The following is a 13,181-nucleotide window of genomic DNA, read 5'->3' as shown; positions in this document are numbered from 1 at the left end:
ATGGTGTAAGCATGCATTAATTACTTACGCTACTTATCCCTCTACTTCCTTGAATTCAATCCTACCCCTCTACCTCTCTTTCTGCAAAAACTTCAAGCAGACTAAACATTGGTACAATATGTGCAATTTAGAGATTGGCTTTGATTGGATCTGCATGAGGTGAGACTCCAGGTATGAATGGCCAACCATGAGGACAGGAGAAATGGATACCATGGATGCTAACTCTTCTGTGGATGAGATGGTACATTTGTGTTATGCTGCAGAGGAGCACTTCACTCAGCCAAATATGTTCTGGTATGCTTTGGATGCCTTACTGTAACCATGCAGACTCACAACATCAAAAAAAAAGAGGGCTACAGAGATGGATTTTGCAGCTATTATCTGCTCATAATCATTTTGCTTCCAATGCATTCCAATCTGGCCTATCTTATTCTACTTGTTGTAAACTTGGTTTCATTCAAAATTCTACGACTATATCTTATGTCGTCAAAGTCCCATTCATTCATCACACCCATGCTTGTTAACATACATTGGTTCACAGTTAAGCAGATCCTCAATATTAAGCTTGTCAAATCATGTCCCTCTGGTTGCCCACTGGTTTCTTTTATCCACTTACAGACAATAACCTTCTGAGTGATCTGTGTTTCTCTGGTTCTGGCCTCTTGAGCATCCCAAGTTTTAATGACTCCAATTTTGCTAAGACCTTGGGGTGCTCTGCTGCATTAAGGATGGGATATAAATGGAAATAATTGTGGTTGCTAATGGACCTCCAATGGACGATGCTGGCTGTGCGTTGCAATCATGCAAATGACTATTGGAAGCAACATGCATGACTTCATTGCATATCACAATCACCACAGCTATTTTAACACCCTATCTAATTTAGTCCAATGTCTATTTTTTGATATTGATTAAATAATATTAACCAAAACACTAGGAGAATTTCTCTGCTCATGTTGTGAACTTTTATTATCAGCTGAGAAGCAAGTCAAGGCCTCAGCTAAGTATCTCATTGGAATGATTAAACATTTGCTGAACTCCCTCAGTATTATTTTTGTGCTTAAATTTCTGGAGTAGGACCTGGATACACAAACATTTGACCCAGAGGTAAGATTGCCACCAACTGACTCATGACTGACATTGATTATTTATGTCAAAGTATCTGTCAAATTTCAGCCACTATGTTTTTGAATGCTATGTTTTCCTTTTTCTGATTTATGGGTCTTCCTAAATCATGTGTCTTCTGCTGGATGAGCATATTACCTGTTCCCAATGTAATACCAATAAAAGAAAGGAAACAAAATAGCTTGCACTTGGGTAACACATTTCATGACCTCAAGAGGTCCCTGAGCATTTTACAGTCTATTAATTATTTTTGAAGTTTTGACACAATTACAATAGAGGAAACACAGCAGCTAATGTTTTTGCAGCAAGACCCCAGAAACAGCAGTAAAATGAACGACCAGCGAACCCCTTCAAAAAATTCCATGGGTCTTTTACTTGGAACAAAAACATGCCTTTCAGATGTGTGCTGCTGTTTATAGTTCACATGAGTCTCTTTCCATTTCAGGTACCTCATCTTTTTGCCTTTCAGTGTATCTTTCTGTTTTCTTTTCGCTCACATGCTCTAATTTCCTTTTAAAAGCATTCCTTCCCTTTGAAAGCATTTCTAAGCTTTTTTTTTCCCCAGCCATTTTCCTACGGTATGAACTCCACATAAAGGTCTTAATTAAACATATCAAACAAAAGATGGTTTCAGGCCATCCAACATAAATATGATAAAGTCTCTGGACTTGGATTTAAAAACATGATCTTCTGTCCCAGATGTGAGAGTTCCACCAAAGAGCCAAGGCCAATACCTGAAAGGTGTTCCACAATGATGCAGTCGGGAATGCTGGAGAATGGTGATTCTCCCTCCAAATTTTGTCTCTTTCTGTGGCAAATTGTAGAATCTATGCATGGTATATCTCTACGTAGCAAACTATCTCCTGTGAGTAAAAACAAAAAATACTGGAAATACTCAGCAGGTCAGGCCAGCTCTGTGGGAAGAGAAAAAACTTTTAGTTCAAAGACCCTTTGTCAGTTCTGATGAAGGGTCTTTGACCTGAAATGTTTACTCTGTGTCTCTCTCCACAGATGCGGCCTCACCTACCTGCTGAGCATTTACAGAATTTTCTGTTTTTATTTTAGATTTGCGGTTTGCAGTTTTTTTTAAATTTTCATCTCCTGTAAGTAATTGGTATAGTATTTCACAATTCTAATGAGCACTTCTGATGTAACAAGCAATGAAGCCACTTGGTCCAGAAGTCATCGTGGCTTTGGTCCATTGCACATTGAAGTAAGAGTGATGGCCCTTGACATCAAGGCAGCAATTGACCAGGTATTCAAATTCAAGCTTCAAGTTTAAGTTTATTGCCATAGGCATACATACTCAGGGTATAAATGCCATAAAAGTTAGCTTTTTGCAGCAGCAGCACTGTACATTACTAACATCACAACATAAGTTAACATTGACTTAAAATTAACATAAATTATACGTAATTTACACAACAAAGTGAACTAAAATAAACATAATAATGTTAATGCAAGTTGAGAGAGAAAAAAATATAGTCCGAGGTGGTGTTAGGGTTTTTCAGGTCAGTTCAAGAACCTGATGGCAGTGGGGAAGAAGCTGTTGTTGAAACATCAAAAAGCCTTGGTAAAACTGAAGTTAGTGCGAATCAAAGGAAAATACTCCACTGGTTGGATTCATACCACGCGCAATGGAAGATGGTTGTGATTGTAGGAGGTCAATCATCCCAGCCCAAGAATATCTCTGTAGGAGCTCTCGGGGAAGTGCCTTATGCCCAAATACTTTCAGTTGCTGCATTAATGATCTTCCTTCCATTACAAGGTCAGTAATGGGGATGTTGGCTGATGATTGCACAATGTTCAATTCCATTCACAACTCCTTGACAAAAGAAGTGGTTGTTGCTTGCATGCAGCAAGATTTAGACAACATTCACGTCTGGGCCAATTAATGGGTCATTACATTGACACCACAAAAGTGCCAGGCAATGACCATTTCCAACAAGAGTGAGTTTCACCAGCTGTCCTTGATATTCAATGGCATTACCATCACTGAGATCCCCGCCAACAATATCTTGACCAGAAATCAACTAGATCTGCCATATAAATATCATAGCTTGAAGAACAGGTTATAGGCTGGGAATCTTGTGGTCAGTGGCTCACCTCTTGAAACTCCAAAGCCTTTCCTTCATCTACAAGGCATAAGCTAAGAGTGTGAGGCAATACCATACAGCTCCAACAATATTTGACACAATCCAGGACGAAGCAGCTCACTTGATTGGTACCTCATTCACAGTGTAAACGTTCATTCCCTATGGCTGTGGAGTGTGTTCCATTTACAAAACAGAATGCAGTGGCTCATCTCTGCTATTCCCAACAGCACCTTCCAATTCCGTGCTTTCTACCACAAAGGGTTCAAGGGCATGGGAACACCACCAATTACAGTTTTTCCTCCAGTTGCACACCATCCTGATTTGGAAATATGTTGCTGTCCTAAAGCCTGGAATCCTCAGCTGTGGGAGAAGCTTCATCAGATAGATTGCATGGTTCAAGAAGGCAGATCACCACCACCTTCTCAAGGTTAATCAGGGACTGGCAATAAATGCCAGCTTAGCCAGTGATGCCCAGATCCATAAAATGAATACATTAAAAAATACATTAACCATGTCAAGAAATGATCACTTATGATATTATTTAAAGCATTTGAAAATGCAATTGCATTAATTGTTTTCCAATATTCTAAGCTAGAGTTTAAGAACAGAAAAAAAGAAAAGCAGGAGAAGGCCTTTTGGACCCTTGCACCTGCTTTGCAAATCAGTAAGTTCATGGCTGATCTTCTACCTCAGCAGCACTTACCTGTATTAACCCTATATCCCCTTATTTTCCTAATATCCAAATATCAATCAACCTCTGTTTTGAATGTACTCAGGGATTGAGCCTCCAACCTTGGGCTGAGAATTCCACAGTTCACAACCTTCTGGGTGAATAGATATCTCTTATTCTCACTCCTGTAGTGCTGACCCCTTATCCTGAAGCTGGGACTCCTGATTCTGCACAACACAACCAGGGAAACATTATCCGTGCATCTACCCTGTCAAGCCCTGTTACAATTTTGTATATTTCAATGAGATCATCTCTCTTCTAAGCTTTGGAAAGTACAGACCCGGTCTGCTTTGTCACAGAGGACAATTTCCCCATCCGAAGCATCAATCCGGTGAACCAGATTTTGTCTTATTTGGGGTAGAAGGGGAAAAGCTGAGACATTGCTCTTTTGCTTGCAAAATCTTTGTTGTAACTGAATTTTAAATTCAAGGCTTAACATACTGTACCCACTGCTGCAAAATATACCTTATATTTTTCCCTCTTGACACATAAATGTATCTGAACAAGTTTGCCACATAATGGTACATATGGGAACATGGTCCATTTCCTGATCTTTAATAACAATGATGTACTTACAGGCAATATTTTGTCCAGTAAATTGTCATCGCCTAGGCAACAAGACCATCTAAAACAGCTGCAACAATATGAGCAAGTCGTTCCTTACCTCCTGGATGGAGATCACCAGGAACAATCCAGCAACCTTCATGGAAAGGTCGGCATCTTTATTTTTCCTGTTTCTCACATAACAAAGTGGTCTATGCCTAATGCTTCATAAATAATTATTCATAGTGGAATCAAGTAGACACAATCGTTGCCATGTACTTTTAGTATCTTTCTAACATTTTTTACAGTAATTTGCTGGACTTTTTAGATTAGATTGTTTATCAACAGAAAATTAAATATTGCTTAGTTGGGCAAAATTAGTCATAACTTTTGGACAGAAACTCAGTGTCAATATATTAATGCTCAATATCAGACACAGTCCATTAGGCTGAAATGTGCTAATTTTCACAAGGGAGAACGTGAAGCCAAATTTAACCTCAGCAGATTTTATGCAGTTTAAGTATACCATTCATTATATTCATTGTTGCTTATTTTCCAGGAAATAATGTCTTCCTGCCTTTTAAGGACAACTTTGCTGATTTTTACATAACAAAGACTGTATCCAGTTTAGAGGTTAATGAATGTTATCTTTCTGGTATTAGGGCTACATCGATAAAATACACATTTAAGGTCTAGAAGTACTGATATCTTTTGCTTTTAACAGTCAGAATTATATTCAATTAAACTTTGGCAGTCATGTATGATTTTTTTGATGAAGTAGTTCATCAGCATGTGACTAGTGTCGCTTGGAACTGTGTTGAGTTGTAGCTTTTGACTCCATTTGTGGGTGACTTAGATGATGAAATAGGGAGCTGTCTTTCTCACTTTGCTGGTGGCAGTGAGTTAGATGACATAATTAATAATGTACAGTAGAGCAAAGGTAAGATAGCTGGATTAAATGAGTGATCAAAACTGTAAGATGGAGATCAGTTATAGGAAATTAGGTGTCAGCCACTTTGTGACTAAGAAAGAAAGATTAAAGTTTGCTAAACAGTGAGAAGTTGGGAACACTGTGCAGGGACTTAGGAGTCCAAATAGAGAAATTGTTAAAACTCATCTGCAGGATCAAAAATAATTTAAAAAGGTAATGAAATGTCAGCCTTAATCTCAAGAGGACTATAATACAGAGGAGTAGAAAGTGTTACAGCTGTACAGAGCTCTGATTAGACTCCATCTGGAGTAGTGTGTTCAGTTCTGGGTATCACACCTCAGGAAAAATATATTCACTTGAAGGGAGAGCATTGCAAATTCAACAGGTAATCTAATTGAGGCAATTCAAATGATTAAAGGGTTTTATAGAGTAGATGGGGAAGAAATTACTTTCTCTGACAGAAGATCCAGAATAAAGAGGGGGAATAACCTTAAAATTGGAGCTTCCTCTTATCATCAGCATTGATACCGGACAACACTTTTTAAGCATGGTAGTCAATATCTGGGAGTGTCACTACAAGCATTTGTTGAAGTTAGGTCAATCAAAGATTTCAAAACAGAGGTTGACAGTTCTTTCAGGTAAGAGAGTTAAGCAAGGGTACTAAGTGTAAGGAACCAAGGTGGATGAAAGCATTTGAAATACAGATCAGCTGTGATCAAATAGAATACTGAAGTAAGGTTATGTGTTTGAAAGGCCTATTCTTGTTCTAATAGTGTGGGTTTCTATACATGCAGACAGTTATATAACCTGTTGAATTTGCAATGCTGTTCTTCTGAGTGAATATACAGTATATGTGTGTTGTTCAATGATCCTCAATTTGGATTCAAATTTGAATTTGGAAAAACGAAGTCTAGTTGGGTGGCAAATCTGGGCAGCATGCTGGGTATTGAACAATCTGGCTGAGTTCATTATCCTTAAACCCACTATAAACTTTGTACCTTCGCCACTAACTAGGCCCCTCCTGGCTCACAGGATGATCCAAATAGCTTATAAATCTGACATCATGTTTAACTCTCAAAACCATTTCTTCTTCATCACAAAACTATCTCTTCATCACAAAGACTGCCTTTCTCTGTCACATCTACAGCATACACCCAGACTTATTTAAGTCTGTAGTAGTTCATTGTATAATGATTTCATGTGCATGAAGGAAATTTGGAGATATCGCTTTGCAATTAACATACAACTGGTATAGCTTTAAAATGCTGCCAAACAACCATTTGAACAACCTGCTGTGGGGATTGTAAGAAATTCAGGAAAAGGTTGGGGACTCTAGAACTGCACTTTTGATGGCAGATCAACCAAAGGAGAAATACAATAATTCCCAAAAGCATTATTAAGAAATAAACAAGCTTCACACATATGAATCATGTCTTAAATTTAAGAAAATGACAACTGCAAAATATAGTGTGAAGTGACGTTATGGTTGAATGCACAGGCATCTAATAATGCTACAAATGGTTCGCAATGTGACCTTATTAGGAAACTTATCAGTTCCATCCATCAGAGAAAACAAGCTGTGTGCTTGCAGAAGAGCATCCTGCATTTACCTTTTGTATCATTGTGCAAAAAGCACCATATATAAACAGCAAACGTATTCCAGTCTTTAACCCTTGGGCATACATTTGTGTAAAATACATTAGAGATAAAATTTCTCCCTTTGACAATTCTATTAAAATATAGATTTAAACAACATATGGTGAAATGTTGCTAGAAAGTACTAACAGCAGGATTAAATCTTTTGCTAACCATTTACATTACTCCAAAAGAGGACAAAGACTGTTATAAAAGTATAATTTTTTAAATTAAAAAGGCAACCATCTCCACCACTTCCCTTGTCATGGCACCTTCCACTGCACTCGTAGCAGATTCAACACCCACTCTTTTACTTCTATCCTTCCCACCACTGAGGGACTCTAATACTCATTCTAGGCAGAGCAGCAATTTACTTGTACTTCTAATTTTGTGCACTACATATGGTGCTCTTAATGTGGTTTCCCCAGCAATGGAGAAACCAAATGCAAATTGGGTGACTCTAAATTCATAGTCACCTCTCATTTTTCCATCCCACTTCTACTCTGACCCCTCTGTCTTTGATCATTTACACTATTCCACAAGGCCAAATATAAGGTCAAGGAACAGGATTTGATTTTCCCATGAGGTATGTTACCGCCATCAGGACTTAACAATAAATTCAAGAATATCAGATAACCAGATGTTCCAGTACTTGTATAAACTGGCCAGTTCTGATGAAATGTTATTAACCTGTAATATTAACTCAGTTTTTGCCTTTTCATTGATGTCACATAATCTGATGGGTATTTCCAGTATTACCTTCTATTTCAGATTTCCAAAAACTGCGGTGTTTTGTATCTCACAGTTCCAGCACTTCTTTCTCTCCTCTCTTCTCATTCATCTCCTTACTATTCATAGTTCTTGCAGGTAGCACAATTGCAGTTAACAAGTCTTCACCCTCTCTCATTGTGCATTAACACCATTTTTGTCATTCAGCCTCTCTTGGTCTCCACCCTATTGCAGATATTCCCTTTGTTCTTTCTGTGCCTCCCAACTCTTTGACTTCTACCTTTTCCAAAACTCTAATGGAAGTTCATTACCCTAAAACTTTAACTCTGTTTCTCTCTCCACGTATATTGTCTCAACTGCTTAGCATTTCCAACAGTTTCTGTTTTCCAACATCTGCTGTTTTTAGGCCTTTTGACTCATTAATGGAAAAAAAGCTAGTTTTACTGGTTAACTATATAGTTAAGAACATCAGCAATTTCAATGAATTAGAACACAGAACAGAACAGCATAGGAACAGGCCCTTCAGCACTCCTTGTCTGCACCGACCATGATGCCAATCTAACTAATTCTTTTTGCCTGCACGTGGTCTGTATCCCTCTATTCCCTGGCTGTTCATGTGTCTACGTTAATCTCCATCACTATATGAAAGTTAAAGATGTCACATCATTTAACTCATACCAGTGTATAATATTAAAATGTTGTAATTGTTGCATAGGGTTGTAAAACAATTTTTAATTATTTGAAGCTTTCATAGGTTTCCATTTCCCAGTTGTGAAATTGGTGTGCATCTTTGGAGTGGTAGATCACAATGATTCATCTCTCATCCCAGCCTTTTTCTCTTGGCAATGGTGATGGGGTGTGGTTGACATGTGTTTATGGCCATTATACTATATTTCTATTCCAAGGGAGGGCAGGGTGGAGTTTAGTTGACTCCTGTTGCCAGGGGTGGGTTGAATTTTTGCTTCAGTTATGATATTTCTTTGGATGGGGGATAGTGAGAGAAGGCGTTGGAGAGATGGGATGATGGTAGGAATGGATGATCCAGTCCAGCTGATCATTATTTCATCTTCATGCAGAGGATGAGTGCTCATGGAGTCTCTTTGTCTGGTGACCTTTTCAGAGTCCTTGTATTCATCTAGAATGTGATCTTGCTAAATGTGCTTTGACCATTTTTCATCAAATAACTGTCAACCAGTAATCCCTTATGAGCAGGCTGTCTGCAGAAAACATTAATAGAGAATTAAAGTATGATTAACCTGTATATAAAAAACACTGAACTGAAGTTTTTAATGCAGTACGCCACTAAGAACAGAATCAGGGCTCTAAAGAGAGTGCAGAAGAGATTTACAAGAATGTTATATAGGAGGAACATACTGAGGAGATCCAGATTTCTGGAAAAGATTGAATTGTTCTCAAAGGTCACAGGAGGATAAAAGGAGATTTGAAAGAGGTGTTGAACATCTTTAATGGTTTGAGAGAGGAAGTAAGGAAATAGGGTTTCCAGTGGCAGAAGGATGAGTGACTTACAGTGGCAGTTTTAAAATATTTGATATACATAGAACATTACAGCACAGTACAGACCCTTCGGCCACAATGTTGTGCCGATGTTTTATCCTGCTCTAAGATCTATCTAACCCTTCCCTCCCACAGAGCCCTCCATTTCTCTATCATTCGTGTGCTATCATTCATAAAAACCAATGGAATCGCAACAAATAGTCTTTTCAATGAAATGTTATATTCTGGACTGGATTGTTGGAAAGGATGGAGGAAGCAAATTCAAGATTAAAGTTAGAAAATAAATTACAATAGATTGTGGAAAAATTACAAGGTCATGGGTAAGAACAGGGACACGGAATTAATTGGAGCCACAAGAGACTCAAGGGATATGGAATATTCCACAAGGGATATGGAGCAACACACAAAGTGCTGGAGAAGCTCATTGGATCAAGCAGCATCTATGGAGGGAAATGGACAGTCGACGTTTCGGGTCGAGCCCCTTCATCTGGATTGAAAGAAGGAGGGGAGATAGTCAGTATAGGAAGGTGGAGGGAAGGAGTGGAACAAGACCTGGCAGGTGATAGGTGGGTCCATGTGAGGGAGGTGATAGGCAGATGAGGAAGGGGGGAGTGGGGCTGATGTCAGAAGCTGGAAAGTGATAGGTAGAAGTGACAAAGGGCTGAAGATGATAGAATCCGATAGGAGGAGAAGGTGGAGCATGGAACAAAGGGAGGGAGTGGGGGAGGGGAACCAGTGGGAGGAGTTTGTGGGTGATGGGCAGATGGAGAGGTTGGGGGAGGGGAAAGAGACAGGGTGATGGGGGCCCAGGTGGATCAGGAGGGGAAAGAAAAGAGGAAAGGGAAAAAGGGACAGAAAGGAGGTGGTTACCGGAAGTTTGAGAATTTGATGTGCATGCCGCCAGGTTGGAGATTGCCCAGGAATATGAGGTGCTGTTCCTCAGGACGGGTGAGATTGTTTTTATCCCCATTCCGAAAATAATGTAGACAGCTACTAGTCTGGTAATTGAAAATGATTGGAATTTTCCATATATATAAAAATAACTAAATATTCATCTAACATCAGTCAGAAACATACCATGTAAACCTGATTGTGGTTGAGTACACGTGCAAAGTCTGATGTTTAGGTACCCTTTTCTGCCCTGAGGAATTTAAACTATTTTATTCAATTACTTCCGGTATCTGCAGTTTTACAAGAGTTCTGATCAGGAAGCCTGTGTCTTACTCTAGACACCCGGGTCTCAACTTAAGGGAAGGAAATAGAGCTATTAGTATCCTCTTTCTGCTAAAGGTATGGCTGGATATTATGATTGACGCAGTTAATTTGGCAAAACTTTCTTAAAATTTTAATAGAAGATGCTCATTTTAGTGAGATGGAATAGGTTCATATATCTATGACTCTTAACTCCATGAATTCCTTTCACGGATAAAATTAATGGTTTCCCTGTCATAGCAAGGGAAATGGGAAACTAAGAGGAGAAAGAATAGAAATATTAAGACCTTCCTGCTTTCAAACAACTTTTTCACTGAGAAATATTTTCTTAGATTGACTCATTAGTTAATGCATGCTTTTCTGATGCCCAAAAAACACCCCATACAAATTTCAGGAAAAGAGAGCTTAAAAATCATTTTAGTAGGGTTTTAAGATTAATGTCATTTAGGCACAGTGCACAAATTCAATATTCTTTTGTCCACTATTTTCAAATTATAAATCTATTTTAATGTTAAAAAAGCAGATACAAAAAAATGCCATAAAATTATGTCAAGAGTTTGTTACATTACAAACAATAATTTCCAGGGCTTAATTTCCTCCATGCCTTGTTCGTGCACCATATTTATGTTTTAGAATAAATCTTATATTCAGGTCCTTACAGTATCAATTTCAGACTTATTTCTTGATTTAATGCGTATTTTGTTTGGGCCCATATTACTTTGCCAATGCCTTCCCAAACCAGGATAAGGGGAATTTCATTGCTCAGATGAGAATACGAAGCGTTAGAATTTTGTAGGATTAATTTGTTTGTGAATTAAACTTGGAAAAATATGATGAAATACAGATAAAAATGAAATGGTTCTTTTTTTTTCTGACAGCTATTGTCCAATAGGTTTTATTTTTGGCAGTGGAACAATAATAGTCAACACAGCTACCCAGGAAAAATTAAAATCTAACACTTCATAAATGTATTTGAAGGAAACATCTCTGCATTTATCATTTCTGAATTTTTCTTTTTGGTACTTTTATTTTGAAGAACTTGCAGATTGTAATACCCATAGATGCCAGAAATTCATCCAAATTATAAGAACATTTTTTGTCACTGTGGGGTTTACTCTAGAGATAATTGTACGACTATAAAATCATCTGTTTTAGTTTACTATGCAAACTAAAATTGTAAAAGAAAGTGAAGACTTTGATTAAAGTTTGTGCATCATAAATTTTAGTTAAAAGGGTACATTTTTCTGCTTCCACAAGCAATCTGGGTTACCATAAAATTGACGGGTCAGTGAGTACGTTTACACGGGAGCCTGGCCCATTCTGACATTTTCCTACATTAGTTGGACCCAGGCAATCCAAAGCATCAGAGTACATATCCAGGAAAATCTCTCTGTACATGGTTTAGCTGTATCAGGACTTTAGATTCTTTTCTCGCCAGTGCAAAGTTCCCCAAGCTTAATGAACCATGGCATGCTGATGTAGAGTAGATTGATCAATTATATTCAGACCTTAGTGATCAAATCATACTGTGTATTCCTTAACCCATGGCTAGTCAAGGAGTAGAAGAGTGATAAGATATTTATAGCTGACTTCTCACATAAGATATTTTTCATTAGTGCTTTTCTTCATGGATTCTGAAGTTACACTTTGGCCCTATTAGGCTATAAACACTAAACACAGCTGCATGCATTTCATTTAGTACAGGAACACTAATTGTTTGATATTAAGTGGATGAACATTGGGCAATGAGATTTGATCTGACTGTAGTAAGGATTTGGGAAGAGGAAGGTTCCTATGCTTACAGCTACTCCAAAACAGGAGAGGGTAGGTATGTTGTGAAATAAAAACAAAGCGGTGAAAATACTTAACAGGTATTTTCAGGCAACATACATAGAGAGAGATGAGGAGTTAACACCAGGTTTTATCAAAACTGGGAAAAGTTTAAGATAAACAGGTGTAAGATGCAGAAGGATAGAACCAAAAGGGAAAGTCAATGACAATGGAAGGCAGGAGAGATCAAATGACAAAAGTGGGTGATGGAACAAAAGGGAATACTGAACAAGGTAAGAAACAAAGGTTTGGCTTGGAGGTGAAGTCCAAAAGGGCATTCACCATAATACTGTCAGTTGCATGGGATGAGGAAGTGAAGCAAGAGCTAGCCATCAAATAACACGTTTTTATCTTCTATATTGTACAAGACTTCAAGAGGATTGTATTGACTTCCCCAGGTATAAAATCAGCATTCAAGATGGATGAACTTCACCTTTGTGGAAAGTTAGAATTTGTTGAAAGGCAAACAATGGTTCCATAAGACTAGGCATTTTTAGAAATTGTATTACACACTCTTCTTGGGGGCTAGAAGCAATGGTGAGACTGAGAATATTGGTAAATATATATAGGCTGTGCTATCAGGTTATAAACTTCAAGGAGCACATTTGCCTTCAAAGAAATTAGCAGGATTTCCATTGTTCATTGCAGGATCTGGGTGAATTCAAGATATAGTAATTCAACCTTTGCCCTGCAAGATGACTGCTATGAGCTTTGAGGCCATGTGATCTGAAGGGGTTGTGAAAGTTGAATACAAATAGGCTTGATTCCTGTGTTTCTTTAACCACTGTCATGTTCATATTTTTTCAAGTGTAAGCAATGAAGTGGCATAACCTCT

The 13,181-nt window shown here is 38.1% G+C and overlaps 1 protein-coding gene across 1 annotated transcript in view; it reads left to right on the top strand.

The window, feature by feature from the left end:
• LOC127576999 (disintegrin and metalloproteinase domain-containing protein 12-like) overlaps nt 1-13,181 on the top strand; it is a 279,055-nt gene that overhangs the window by 41,342 nt on the left and 224,532 nt on the right. The window contains exon 2 of the mRNA XM_052027846.1: nt 4,530-4,663. Coding sequence (XP_051883806.1) covers nt 4,530-4,663 — 134 coding nt within the window. The remainder of the gene's footprint in view (nt 1-4,529; nt 4,664-13,181) is intronic.

The sequence above is a fragment of the Pristis pectinata genome, chromosome 12 (assembly GCF_009764475.1).
Source record: "Pristis pectinata isolate sPriPec2 chromosome 12, sPriPec2.1.pri, whole genome shotgun sequence".
Lineage (NCBI taxonomy): Eukaryota > Metazoa > Chordata > Chondrichthyes > Rhinopristiformes > Pristidae > Pristis > Pristis pectinata.
Note: the sequence above shows the minus strand (reverse complement) of the source record. Positions and strands in the feature narration are given on the sequence as shown.